General features: G+C 50.0%; 1 protein-coding gene across 1 annotated transcript in view; it reads right to left on the reverse strand.

Annotated features, from left to right (window-relative positions):
* Positions 1-13,741, reverse strand: part of PLB1 (phospholipase B1) — a 173,614-nt gene that overhangs the window by 8,339 nt on the left and 151,534 nt on the right. Inside the window, exons 52-58 of the mRNA XM_515372.8 lie at positions 9,829-9,880; positions 8,425-8,505; positions 6,325-6,390; positions 5,769-5,860; positions 4,290-4,368; positions 2,810-2,914; positions 1,913-2,008 (exon numbers count right to left, since the gene is read on the reverse strand). Of these exons, the coding sequence (XP_515372.5) occupies positions 1,913-2,008; positions 2,810-2,914; positions 4,290-4,368; positions 5,769-5,860; positions 6,325-6,390; positions 8,425-8,505; positions 9,829-9,880 (571 nt within the window). The remainder of the gene's footprint in view (positions 1-1,912; positions 2,009-2,809; positions 2,915-4,289; positions 4,369-5,768; positions 5,861-6,324; positions 6,391-8,424; positions 8,506-9,828; positions 9,881-13,741) is intronic.

Consider the following 13,741-nt stretch of genomic DNA (forward strand, 5'->3'; position numbering starts at 1 on the left):
GGCCAGAGCTACATAGATTTTTTTTTTTTCTATTTGTTTTTTGAGATAGGGTCTCACTCTATTGCCCAGGCTGGAGTGCAGTGGTGCCATCTCGGCTCACTGCAGCCTTGACCTCCCATGCTCAAGTGATCTTCTCACGTCAGCCTTCTGAGCAGCTGGGACAACAGGCATGCACCACCACACCTGGCTAATATTTTGATTATTTTTGTAGAGACAGAATCTCCCCTGTGTTGCCCAGGTTGGTGTCTAATTCCTGGGCTCAAGCGATCTACCTGCCTCAGACTCCCAAAGTGCTGGGATTACAGGCATGAGCCACCGTGCCTGGCCAGAGCTACGTTGTTAATTCACAAGAAAAGAAATCAATGGACTCTTTTTCATGTTCCAGCCGTCACTATGGCTATCCAGCCCCAGGAGATTCCTGGAGGGTCCCAGATTTAAGCAGACTTGGAGTGCACCTGGTAGGAAGGCCATACCTTGATGAAAAAACTGGGAAGGAAGGGCCAAGGGCATCTGTGGAATCCCCTGAGGTCTCAGGGGAAAAGGAACAGGGAATAGGTACCCTTTCTTTGGGAGGATTTTTACAAAGGAATAAAGTCACATGATTCAGCTACTGAAGGACAACCGCCTTCAAAACAAAATTCACAAAAGAAACAGGAATTATACCTTATAAACTGATTTAAAAATCGTGGGGCAAACTCAAAGACATTTTGGTTACAATCCAGAGTCTTCGGCTGAAAGAGTACAATAGAAGTTCTTGGAGTGGGCAGGTACGTGATGTCCACAGGAGGAAAAACCCCTGACAATGGAAGTCGACATAAGCTGAGTCTGTCATTAACTAGGCCAAGGATAAAGCCAGTTTACATGCTGTTCTTAAAAGAAGAGGTTGCTAGAGAGGAGGAGATGGTATAGCTAAGGAGAAAGTCAATATTGTGAGTCAGCCGAGTGAGATGCTGGACATACTGGATGAGCTGACAGGGGTGGGAACGTTTGCACAGCAGTGGTTGGCAGAGACACTATGGGCCTGAAACTGTGATAAAAGGAGCTGGAATGTAGCTTGTTTAGTTGTCACAGGACAAAGGAGGGAACATACAGGTTGGGGTGGGGATTGTGTTACCCACTGAGCCTGGATTAAAAGAAACCATTGGGTTGGGAAGGCATTTCATTTGCTCCGTGCAAGAGGATCCAGTTGTTGGGGGTGACAGGTCAAGTGCTGTGCGGAAACCGTTCAGTTGCTGGTGGCCAGCCACAGAAGGCAGAGTGGAAGCACCAGCCAGGTGTCCCTGAAAGACCCCCGGACTGTATGTTCATTTCATAAGGTCCCTTCTTCCCATCAGAAAGGACTGGAATAGGTATCAGCCTGGGAAAACAGGCTGTGTGGATCTCCACTTTTCGATGTTTAGAGAAATGAGTTGGGTATGAGTTGAGCCCGGAGTGCTTGGAAGGCTGATGGTGGTGATATTTGCTGAGTGCTAACTATTGTGCTAGGTGCCATGTACACATGATCTCAATGCGTTGTCTGAGACCTGTCTTGTTTTCACTGTTTTATAGATGTTGACACAGGTGGCCAGAGAGATCGTTTGCCCAAGGTCACACAGTACAAGGTAGAAGTTGGTATTTTCATTCAGCCAACCTATCTGATTACAAAGGGATCCCCTCGCAGTACCTGGGCATTGCTGAAGGAACAAAGAATAAAGTTGTGTGTGTGTGTGTGTTTGTATAACTTTCAAAGGGTGTTGGATAAATATAGGGTATTTTCCTTTTGGAATTAATGTATCAGGACCAATAAGGTGTGCTGCCACTTTGGGCTTTGGGGAGAAAGCCATGTCTCCAGTAGTTTTGCCATTGTGAGACAGAGTGTCAATATCCTTGGATCCCCCCTTGACAAGGCCCATCGAGGCCCTTGGCTGCTCACCATGTTGTTCCAGAGTGCGATGGCCATCTCGGCATGCCCGCGGTCTGAGAAGTGAAAACAGTCCTCGGAGAAGAAGGTGAGGTCAGTGTCCCCTCTCTGCAGCCAATGGCAAGGAGGTTATCATCCTGGGAAAGGGCTCTGCTACCTGAGCCCCACTCACTCTCCCAGCAGGTGCCCTGGGCATGTCTCCTTTCATTCTTTCAACTTTCCTGCCAACTTGCTCAGATACTGATGGAAAAACTCCCACAATTTAGAATTTCTTTTTTTCTTTTTTCTTTTTTTTGAGACGGAGTTTCGCACTGTCAGCCAGGCTGGAGTGCAGTGGCACGATCTCAGCTCACTGCAACTTCTGCCTCCCGAGTACCTGGGATTACAGGTGCCTGCCACCACGCCCAGCTAACTTTTTGTATTTTTAGTAGAAACGGGGTTTCACCATGTTGGCCAGGCTGGTCTCAAACTCCTAACCTCGTGATTCAACCGCCTTGGCCTCCCAAAGGCTGAGATTACAGGCGTGAGCCACTGCACCCGGCCGGAATTTTCTTTTTAAACAGACATGAATTGGACCCACCCATAGTCTCTCCCTTTTCTTTCAGCACCCCTATCCTAAGAGTTGAAAAGAGTAACATTTTTAGGAAGCTTTCCATTCTATCCCAATCCAGAAAACATCAGGGCCAGGCCTGGGAGCTTAGTCACTATTGATTTCCTTTCAAAGTACATCTGAGTTCCAATCACAGCCCAGCCCCCACAAAAAGGAGGTAATGTGGAAAAAGCCACCCTCAGGAGTCCTCTTGGAGAGAGATGGTTAAAAAAAAAAAAGCCCACTTAGAGAGGGAAATACATCCATCGTCTGTGATAAGGCCCCCATACGTGAGCCTCCCTAAAATACCTGCAGCTCACCTCGTTCAGTGGGGTGAGTGTGTTTTGGAAGAAAGGCTGCACCACAACCGCAAAGTCCTCACGCTGTGTGTATTGGTGCCAGTAGGAGAAACTGGAGATGCCGTGCTGGGGACAGAGAGAGAAGCTGCTCAACCCTCCTGGCAAGGCTGCACAGACAGGGTCCAGTCCTGCTGCCTTGGATTGGTTGTTGACGGGAGTTAACTCACCCTAAAGGACAGTGACTTTAAGGGGCTACTCTAGTGGGATGCAAACATACTTTTATTCTCCACCCATTCATGGGCACGGACATTTCGAAGCCCTATGCTGGTTCTCAGGATCAGAGATGAGTTGAACCCAGCGGCTCCTGGTGGGAGAAGCTCCCTATCTACACAGCTCCACCCAGTCCCATTCCAAAGCCTCTGCCTGAAAGGCTGGGTCTGAGCCACTGACCAGATTGCGTAGGCCAAAGTCCTCCCCTCCTCTCACTGCATGAAGAGGTCAATTAGAACATGGGGCTGCAGGTCAGATGGGGAGCATCTCAACACCAGCTCCCAAAATGCCCGTGAACTTTGCGGGAGGAGAGTCCACGGTGGCTGGATTTAAGTACCCAAGCATGGAATGTAAAAGGAACAGACTAGATGTACTTATCTTCAAGGAGTTTATCATCCATCTGGAAAAATGAGCCAAGATGTGAAAACATGAGAACCCTTTGGGGCTTTTAGGGCCCATCAAGTACAGACTGAATGTGATATGGGGAGATGTCCGCGGGGGAAGTTCAGGCAGGGGAAGCTCCTTAGAGGAGGGAAGCAGACTTGCCTTGTGAAAGAAGGAGGGTCAGTTTGCAGAATGGAAATGCTACCTGAGCCTGAGAGGGAACAATAGAGGCAGAGACATAAGCAGGAGTGGAGGTGGGGAGATGGAAGGGGGCAGAGAGAGGGCAAGGAGAATTTGAGGTAGAGGTAAGTAGGGCAGGGCTAAGCCTTTTTCTTTTTCTTTTTTTCTTTTTTTGAGATAGATAGGGTCTCACGCTGTTGTCTAGGCAGAGTACAATGGCATCATCATAGCTAACGGCAGCCTCCAACTCCTGGGCTCAAGCTGTCCTCCCATCTCAGCCTCCTGAGTAGCTGGGACACCAGACGTGAGCCATTGTGTCGGGCCTAAGCCTTTTGTTTTTAATGAAGGGAGGGGAGGAAGCGAGTAGTAATTATTACACATGGCTCTGGGTGGGGAATGGGCCCTACCACAAGGAGTCTACTCCGGGAGTCTCTTGCTGCCTACCCGCTGGGAGAAGGGGATTTTTCTCAGCTTCCACTTTGGGGTCTCTCACTCCCTTCCCTGGCCTTGGTGTTCAATTTGCAGGGGTAAGTATTTCAGGGGCTGCGATCTGCTTTTAGGGAGTGGCTTGCTCTTGGCCACATCCTGCTGGGCATTCGATTTCCCAGTCCTTGGAGTACAGGGGGCCCCCCAGCTGGGTCAGTAAGAGAAGGGCTGCAGGGCTTACCTGGAGGTTCCAGTTCACTTTCTTCAGTTCTTGCTTCTCCAGGGAGCTTTGCGAGTGTCTGAGGCAAGTGCAGTTGTTCCTGTGAGACAGGGAGTGTTGTATTGAGGCTGCCTGGGGCACTGTGGCTCTGTCCTCCTGGGAGGCTGGCTCTGATACACAGAGCAGGCCACTACCCCAGGGGCCTGCAGCCTGTGCTGCCTTACCTAGGGCGGGGGGTGACACACAAGTATCCCCACAATACACCTTTGGCTGATTCTTGGACCCAGGTTACAGAATGCTAACTCAGGAGCCCTGAGGTCCAGAGGATGATTGTTCATAGAGAAAGAGGGAGAGCTGTTGCCTGGACCTCCCTGTGGACAGAACGCCTATTCCCCTTCCTCCTTCCCAAGCCTGTGGTCCCTGGGATTTCTCTGGAGCAGGACTGGGTAGACAGGAGACTGGATTTTAGGAAACCAGCCACGATGGCTCTGTCCCTGGGTTTGGAATCGCTCCTCAAGTTCCTGGGGCCTCTCAGCTCTTCCTGCAACTGCTTAGGACCCTCCCTCAGGGCTCCAGTGTGGGAAGTCTGTGGGAAAGCTGGGGAGGGCCAACCGGCTGGAAGCAACCCTGACAACATGGAACACGATACAGACAGACTCTGGAGGAGCCCCTCCCTGCAAGAGAGCAGGGTTCCCTGCAAGAATGGGAACCAGCTGGTCACCTTTGCAGCAAATCCATTTGAGCCCAGGTGTAGGACTCCTCAGCTCCCTGGAGAACCTCCTCTCTCATAGCAATAATCACTCAAACTGTGGGAGGCCCTCTGCCCTCAGAACATGGCAACTTCCTACCAGGGTTCAAGAGCTTTAATGACTTCCAGCCCGCAACAGGAGTTCTTGTCTTGCCCATTAGCACCTTGCCTCCAAGCCCAGCTATCAAGGACAGGCCCCATCAAGGATGGAATAAGAGCTATTTCCTAAGACCCTGCTCTTGGTAGTCTTGGTAGGCCAGGTACCTTGTTTCCTCTTGACCTCACATCTACCTTGCAGGGAAGGTGTCATCACCCCCACTTTACAGATGAGGAACACAGAGGCTCATAGAGGTTATGTGGTTTGCTCAAGGTCCCTTAGCTCCTAAATGGCAGAACAGTCAAGGCTGGATGTAGCAGCCTTGAAAGCTCATGGCCCCATGCTGCTTCTCAACAGGGAGCAGCGTGCCAAGGTTTGCCTTGGCAATCACTGACAATGTCAGGGAGCCTTAAGGATCATTTGGTCTGTCTCCTTTCACAGAAAAGCAAAAGGGGGTCCAGAGAAATGAGGCACCTTGCATACAGTAGGCATTTGCAAACGTAGAGGTACTTCCTGATGTTGTCCAAGCCCCTGAGCCATGTCTACCCTCTGGCAGGCCTGCCTGGCTCTGCCTCAACTGGTCTCCTCCTTTGGCACCTGCAAGCCCTCCTCACCCCAGGTGCCCTTGCCTTGGGACGGTGACCTGTCCACTTACTGAGCTGCCAGCATGGCACATTTCCCGCCTTGGCCCTGGTACAGGCTAGCCAGCTCCATGACCTCCACCACGTTGACGAAAGCCCTTGGGAGCTGCAGGGAGTGGAGGGTGGCTTCGTTAGGGCACTGGCTACTGCTGGGAGGAACCTGGGGGTCATCTACAATCCAATTCCCACTCCCCTCAATTTTACCAATGAAGAAACTGAGGCCCAGAGAGGGGATGCAACTTGTACTATCTCACTGAATCTTCTTGAGTGGCCCCGCTTTATAGGTTGAGAAACTGAGACACAGAGAAGTCACTTGCCCGAAGCCACAGTGCTGGGTGCAAACCTGGGCCAATTGGTTCAGAGGCAAGCTCATTGCTACCACGCAACCCTGTCTCTGGCCAAGTGAGAATTTTCCCTGCAGAGGAGCTTGACAGCCACCTCCCTCCCTGCCATCCAGGTGCCACTCATGGCCGGTCTCTGCTCGGTGAGCATCTCACTGAACACAGCCTGCCTAGATGCATCCCAGGGAGGCGGCTGGCGGGACCCAGGAACATGTAACCCCTCTCCTACCTCCTCAGAGAGGATGTCCAGGGCCTGTTGGATGTGCTGAACATATTCCGTGGCCAAGTGGGCCTCCTGTAAGGAAAAAAGGGTACTCTCTTTAGCCCCTGGTGCCCGCTCTGAGAGAATGGCAAGAGCATAGGAGGGCTCTGGGGCCTGGGCTAATGACTGAGTGGGTACAGAGGGGCTTCGGTGGTCCTGGTCAAACTGAGAAGCCCAGTTCTTGTTGCTGCTGAGTCTCTGTAAGGAATCATCCCTTGTCCCCTACTAGACACCATGAACAATCCCAACCCCCACCCCGCTCTACATAATCTCAGACCCAACTGTGGACTCTGCCAGTGCTGGGTCCTGCCACTTTTTGGCCTTGGCTCTTGGCAGTCCCATCCGTCATCTGACCTCAGCCTTCTCCAGCCCCTTGCCATGCCCTGGGTGGCCACACTTCCTTTTTCCTTTGGGCTTTGGTCCATGCTGGTCCCACTGCCTGAAATGTTTTGCTCTCCTGTGTTCCCCTAACCTCTATCCCCTGTGACTCAGTGTAAGGTTCTCTTCCTCTGAACCATCTCCCCAGTAGGAGGCTGATTTAGAGGTGTGTCCACAGCATCCTGGGTGATGCAAACAAGGTACATAGTAGGTGCTCAGTAAGTCCTTGCAGGCTGAATCTCAGGGCTTTGCTTTATAGCAGAGGGAGATGGGCCTATATTTTTAGATGTGGCTCTGGGCTACAGGCCCAGAAGGTGTCACAGGCTGATACCAGTGGGGGTGCGGGTGGTGACTTGAAGCTCTTATACTCATGGAAGAAAGCATGTCCACAGGAAGTGGGAGTTGAGGCATCTACAAAGCAGCACCACTCAGGCAGGAGGGGAGAGCTCAGGCAGCCCATTATTTTTTCTGGAGACAAAGAGCTGAGGCCAGGTGAGATAACGTGCACTCAATTCCAGCACACTGATGGGCATAAGACAAGTGCTGTTCGCTGAGTTTCTGCCCACAGCTACCAGAAGGGGTACTGGGAGTTGGGAAGAAGGGGAAAGGAACAAGAAGATAGACAATCCACGCCGAAGAGTTAAAATAGAGGAGAGGGGACCTCGTGTCTCCCAGAGTTTCTGCCTTTCCCCCTTTCCTTCTTTTTAAAACAGTCTGAGTTAATCCTAGTGGGGGCAGCCCAGCCCTTTCAACTAAACTACGCTCTCAGAAGTATAAACCTGACTGTTCCCATGAAGAACACACATCCTGGGACTAGTAGAGGGCATTTCCCTACGCCAGCGTCCACAGTGTCCACGCAGCTCTGGTGTCCAGGTATCCCCGGAGTCCAGGACACAGCAATACTTAAATCCCCATGAGGTAGGGTCACTTCTGCCTCTAGAGTGTGGGTGGTCAGGGAGAGAACTGAGGGGAAGAGGTTTGGAAAACCAACTCCTGTGTGTGGGAGGATACTTCTCATCAAGCCTCTGGTAGTTGGCCTCTGTGAGCCACAAGGAGTGATAAATGCCTTTTCCCCCACACCGCCATCTGTGACTGTCAAACATTCGACCACAACCTCTGAGGCTGGGCAGCTGCCTTTTCCCGGCCAAATAAAATACAGAATGTCCCCAACTTAGAACAAGATGTATTCCAAAATAAAAACTTTTGGAAGTACAACTTCCAGAAGTTTGTGAGTCTGGACATATTTCCCCATGGAAACATCAGGAACAGGTTTGGGCTCCCAGGGCCACCACTGAGGTTTGGTTAACTCGTGATGACCCATCCAACCCCATCTAGAACATTGTTTTGCCCTTCCTCAAAATGAAACAGGGCAGGGATGGGGTGAGGATGGCTAGTCCCCTATCTGGTACCAGAGGTCATATTTGTGTGGATAAGAGAGGCCTCACCTCAGCAGTGCCTACAGTGGGTCCACCTTGACCTTACTTCTGGAATTGGGGAACCAATGCACCTGCTCTTCCAGGCAGTAGAAAAGGCTGGGCCTTGCCTGGCATGTGTAAACCAGGGAGGGCCTGGGGCAGCAGGCAAATGTGGTTCCCATGAGCGAGGAGCTCGGGGCAGGGCCAGGGATGGATGTTGCCAGAGGTCAGCACCTTCCTTCTCAGGTCCCCATGGGGTTGGTTGGGGGCCTACCGGATTCTCACAGTAATGACACAAGTCGTTGACCCCAATGAAGAGTGTGACCAGCTTCCAGTCTTTCTCCAGGTTGATGTCCTGAGGGGACAGAAGATCCTGAGTTTAGGCCTTGGTGGGAGGCACATACAAATGTTGCTACTGGGCCAGCCCGCCCGCCCTCCAAGTGCCTTTTGTCTTATTTATACTGTAACAGAGAAAAGCAGCAAATTGGGCCAGGCACGGTGGCTCACACCTGTAATCCCAGCACTTTGGGAGGCTGAGGCAGGTGGATCACCTGAGGTCAGGAGTTCGAGACCAGCCTGGCCAACATGATGAAACCCCGTCTCCACTAAAAATACAAAAACTGGCCCGGCCTGGTGGCAGGTGCCTGTAATCCCAGCTACTTGGGAGGCTGAGGCAGGAGAATCACTTGAACCCGGGAGGCGGATGCTGCAGTGAGCTGAGATCGCACCACTGCACTCCAGCCTGGGTGACAGAGCGAGACTCCGTCTAAAAAAAAAAAAAAAAAAGAAAAGCAACAAAGTGGGGCTTCCCAGCCCTCAATTGGTGCTGGGATAAGGTGCTCCACAGAGAGGATTTTTTTTTTTGGCGGTGGGGGCTGGCGGGGGGCGGGGTTCTGCTTACACAAGGGAGGGCTATTTTCCCCTTGAAATCTTAAGAAAGTTGTGTCCCTGGAGAAGTAGAATGTGGATGTGTCCCACATATCCTTGGCCCATTAAATGCCGAGGGGATTACCACGTCCCCCCAAATGAAGGCCTTCCAGGGAGCTGTAGGCAAATGATGCAGCTAGAAGCAAAGGCCCTAAGCTGCCCCTGGGATGAGTTCTTAGGGTCGGGGGAAGGAGACTGGAGGAAGAGCCCAGCGTGGACTGAGAAGCGGGGCTGGGGCTGGGAGGCCCTCTAAGCAGTTGGCTTTCCACGTGGCCACCTCCATAATAGGAATCCCACCGGGAGCTGAATTCCTAGGCATAAACACTGAACGGTAAAAAAAAAAAAAAAAGTGCTAGTGAGAAGTTTCAGAGGGGCAGGGTGAGGGGAAGGAGGCAGAACTGGATTGGAATGAGAAGCCTATTTTTAGAACCTTGCATTTACATAATAGGGCTCTGGGAAGCCACCTCTTGGTTAAAGCAGGAAGCTGTCAGAGGCCAAGGCCACCACCTCAGCCAACTCCCTGTTCCACCTTGCCCTCCCGCAGCCGGCCCTGGGGTGAGGGGTGCCACAGCCTGCGTCTAGGAGTGCGGCCAGGGCAGGCGCCTCCTTGGTAAGGACTGCTTCTCCGGGGATCTTTTGGCTAGCCCAAAGCAGGAAGTGCTGTGGTGAGAGGGACCCTTATGGAGCTGTCCCCTCCCCAGCCAGCAGGAGATGGGCACCTTTCAGGGGTGGCCTGGGGGCCTGTACTCACGGGGCTGTTTTTCATTCGCTCTACCAGGTCCCAGGCCTGGGCTGGCATGTCCCTAGGTGGGGGGTAGAGAGAGGGGCGTTAGTGCTGGCTCAGGAGCGAGGACTCAAGACATGGGATTTTGGCCTAGGAAGAGAGGTGTTTCAAGAAGAATGATGTTACCAGTACAAAGCTCATTCCATTCTCAAGAAATCTCAGCTTAGTAACAATCACAGGGCTGCCCTGGACCCTGGAGCCACATTGATCTAGCCCCTGCCACCCAATAGTCTCATCGGCCACTCGGGTTGGGATCCCGTCAAGCCTCCCCTCAGGGACTTTCCCTTATATTTCCTCAAGCTCTTTCTTTGTAAGCCAAGCCTGTTCATTTCTTCTTCAGTTGCCTGTTTTAAAAATAACCTTTTGTATATTTGAGAAAAGTCACAGCTCTCAATTATCCCTCAGTTTTCTCCTTTCCAGGCTTAATGACTCCTTTAACCTTTACTTCTAAGCCCTGCTCTCTGCTCCTTTAATCCTTTTGTTTTTCTTTTCTGTGGTTACTTAGATTTCCGCACCATTCCCCATCTCCTCACTTTTTTTTTTCTCCCTCTCCAATAAACCAGGATGGACAGGACTAGTTCTCCCTTCATCCCCTGATGTCTTCCATAAATAAAACAATACCATTTGGTGTTCCGGATGAGCGATATGAATGCCAACGGAACACTACTCAGCCATAAAAAGGGATGAACTATTGGTATACCGAATAACATGGATGCATCGCAAAATCATTTTGCTAAATAAGTCAGATAAAAAGTATATACTCTTTGATCCCATTTATATAAAATTTTTAAAAATGCAAACTAATCTATTGTGATGGAAAGAAGGTTAGTGGTTGCCTGGGGTGTGAGGTAGGGACAGGAAGGAGCAGGAGGGAGAGATTACCAAGGGGCCTGAGAAAACTCCTGTGGGTGATGGACACATTTTTCATCTTGATTGTGGTGATGATTTCACAGGTACAATGTTAAATTGTATCCTTTTTGAGGCAGGGTCTTGCTCTGTTGCCCAGGCTGGAGTGTAGCGGTGTGATCACGGCTCACTGCAGCCTCAACCCCTCTGAGCTCAAGTGATCCTCCCATCTCAGCCTTCCGAGTAGCTGGGACTACAGGTACATGCCACCATGCCCGGCTAATTTTTTGTATTTTTGGTAGAGACAGGGTTTCACCAAGTTGCTCAGACTGGTCTCCAACTCCTGGGCAATCTGCCTACCTTGGCCTCCCAAAGTGCTGGGATTAGAGGCGTGAGCCACCGCACCCAGCCAAATTATATCCTTTTAACATGTGACGTTTATTGCATGTCATTTATACCTCAATAAAGCTGTGTTTAAAGAAATGTCTGTGAGAAGTTAGGTCAGCAAAGGGGATATAGCCAATGAAAGCGTCCATGGAAGAAGCCATAAAAGCAGCAACCAGTGCGAGCTGGCCACTGAAAATCTTTGGGTGGCCACGGTAAGCTAGGTACGTGGCCAGACACACATGGTACCATCCCTACCCTTGTTTCTCATTAAGGAGAATTTACAGATCTAGGATTGTATCCCATACATTATTGCTATTGATGAGTATACCAGAAAGCTATAAAGAAAGACTTTTCTGGTCAAAGGTGACCACAGAAGTGCCTTTAACCTTTTAACAGGTTCAAGTTGTGACTAAAAGAATCCATGGGCAATAAGCCCTCGTGGGTAGGAGGGGAAGTTACAAATGCCGCTTCTTCCCCTCTTCCTAGCCATCTTCTTCCCATCCTTCAGGCCCAGACCAAGTCCTACTTTCCCTTGAGCCTCCTCTCTGGGCTCGCTGATCCACACATCTTGCATTTCCTTTTTTACCCCAGGGACCAGTGGTTCTACTTTCAGCTCTGCTACCAACTTGCTGTGTGAGCTTGTACAAGTTGCTGAATCTTGCTAGGATTGACTTTTTGCATCTTTTAAAGGAAGAGGTTGGACTGGATGATTTCAGGGGTCCCTTCTGGGTCTGCATCTGTCTTTAGACAGTGCAGTTCATACTGTGTGCTCTTCTGTTCTCTTAATTGCACTCCATGACGAAGCACTGCATTGTTGCCATACCCAGCATTGTCTTTTTCAGAAAGTTATTTCCCATTTGTTTAGCCTCCTTACCTAGAGTGCAAGCTCTTCGTGGCCAGGGAGTTCATCTTTTGATTCCTTTGTATCTTTATTTTTAATTATTATTATTTTTGGAGATGGAGATTCATTCTTGTTATCCGGGCTGGAGTGCAATGGCACGATCTTGGCTCACTGCAGCCTCCACTTCCTGGGTTCAAGTGATTCTCCTGCCTCAGCCTCCCGAGTAGCTGGGATTACAGGCGTGTACCATCACACCCAGCTAATTTTTGATTTTAGTAGAGATGGGGTTTCACCATGTTGGCCGAGCTGGTCTTGAACTCCTGACCTCAGGTGATCCACCTACCTCGGCCCTCAATGTGCTGGGATTACAGGTGTGAGTCACCATGCCTGGCCCTTTGTATCTTTTAGTAACCACCTTAGGGTTCAGTCTTTTGCAGGTGTTGAATGAATTCTTACTGGTTGATGGAAGGAAAGTTAGATGAAAAAAACTTTGAAACTGGAGATCCATTATTAAATGGCAAACTTTTGGTACATTTGTACTGTACTGCTTTTTTGGTGGGTATTATGTGTGGTACTACATTCTTTTCACGGATTATTTATCTCATTTAATCCTTATGACAACCCTGATAAGTACTATTATTATCCCTATTTATTGCTGAAGAAACTAAGACTCAGAGATGCTAGGCAACTTGCCCAAGGTCACACAGCTAGCAAGCCTTGGAGCTGGAATGTAGACACGAATGATCTGATCCCACACCCTATGATATTAGGTGTTCTGCTATGGTTTGTATGTTTCTCTTTAGGTGAACTCATCTGTATCTATGCTAATAAACAACAGAATAGAGATAAAGGAAAGTTATAGAGCAATTATCCAACCTGCCTTTCTTAAGTCAATGGATTCCTTTCCCCTAACATTGGACATCAGAGATACCCACAAGGAGCCACATGTTCTCAACTACTTCCCTGGCCACTGACTTCATCTGGCAGAGGAGCTGAGCAGCGGTAAAATAGAAAAGGCAATAAGAGAAGTGAAGTGAGAAAGGAAGAAGGGGCTTGATTGTCAACAGAGTGAGAAATCAACTCCTGGAAAATGAAGCCTGTACTGTACAAGAACAACAAAATGATGATGATAATAACAATGATGATAGCAATCATAATAACAGTAATTAGATGTTGCTATAATGACCTCATGAAGCCCAGTTTTTGCAGAAAAATAATTTCTTCCTGCTCATGACGTTGAGGAACTGACATCGCTTCCTGTGGCTTAGAGACTCAAACAGAGCATGGGGCCCCCGTTACCACTTCTGAAAGGAACATTCCCTGTAAACAGAGTGAGTCAAGCCAGTGTCGTTTCCCTGGTGATCGGAGCATAGTGATCCTTCTACAAAGCATACACCCAGCACGCTCCATGCAGAAAATCAATGAGCCTGGTCAGGCATTTCAGCTTTAATTATCTGAGTTGTTGTCAACAACAGAAATCCCAGTGAAAACAAACAGCCACCATGCTGTTTTGGGGGCCCTGACATCTAACTCCCTAGTGTCAGAATATAGCTTTTTCAGAGCCAAAGACTGAAGTGAGGTGGGGAGAGAGAAAGGGCAGCTATCCCCCGGGTCATGCACTCAGTTCTCGAGGTGCTGAGAGCCACCCTGCACGTTTGACCTGCTGGGCAGGAGGTGGAGCTGGAGCCAGCAGGGACAGCGCCCGGGTCCAGGGCAGATGTGCGCCTCCTGCTGCCCTGGAGAGGCGGTAATAGCACAGTGGTCAGAGCAAAGGCTCCTGATTCAGGCATGGTCTGATCCTGCCTC

The sequence above is a fragment of the Pan troglodytes genome, chromosome 12 (genome assembly GCF_028858775.2).
Source record: "Pan troglodytes isolate AG18354 chromosome 12, NHGRI_mPanTro3-v2.0_pri, whole genome shotgun sequence".
NCBI classification, from domain to species: domain Eukaryota; kingdom Metazoa; phylum Chordata; class Mammalia; order Primates; family Hominidae; genus Pan; species Pan troglodytes.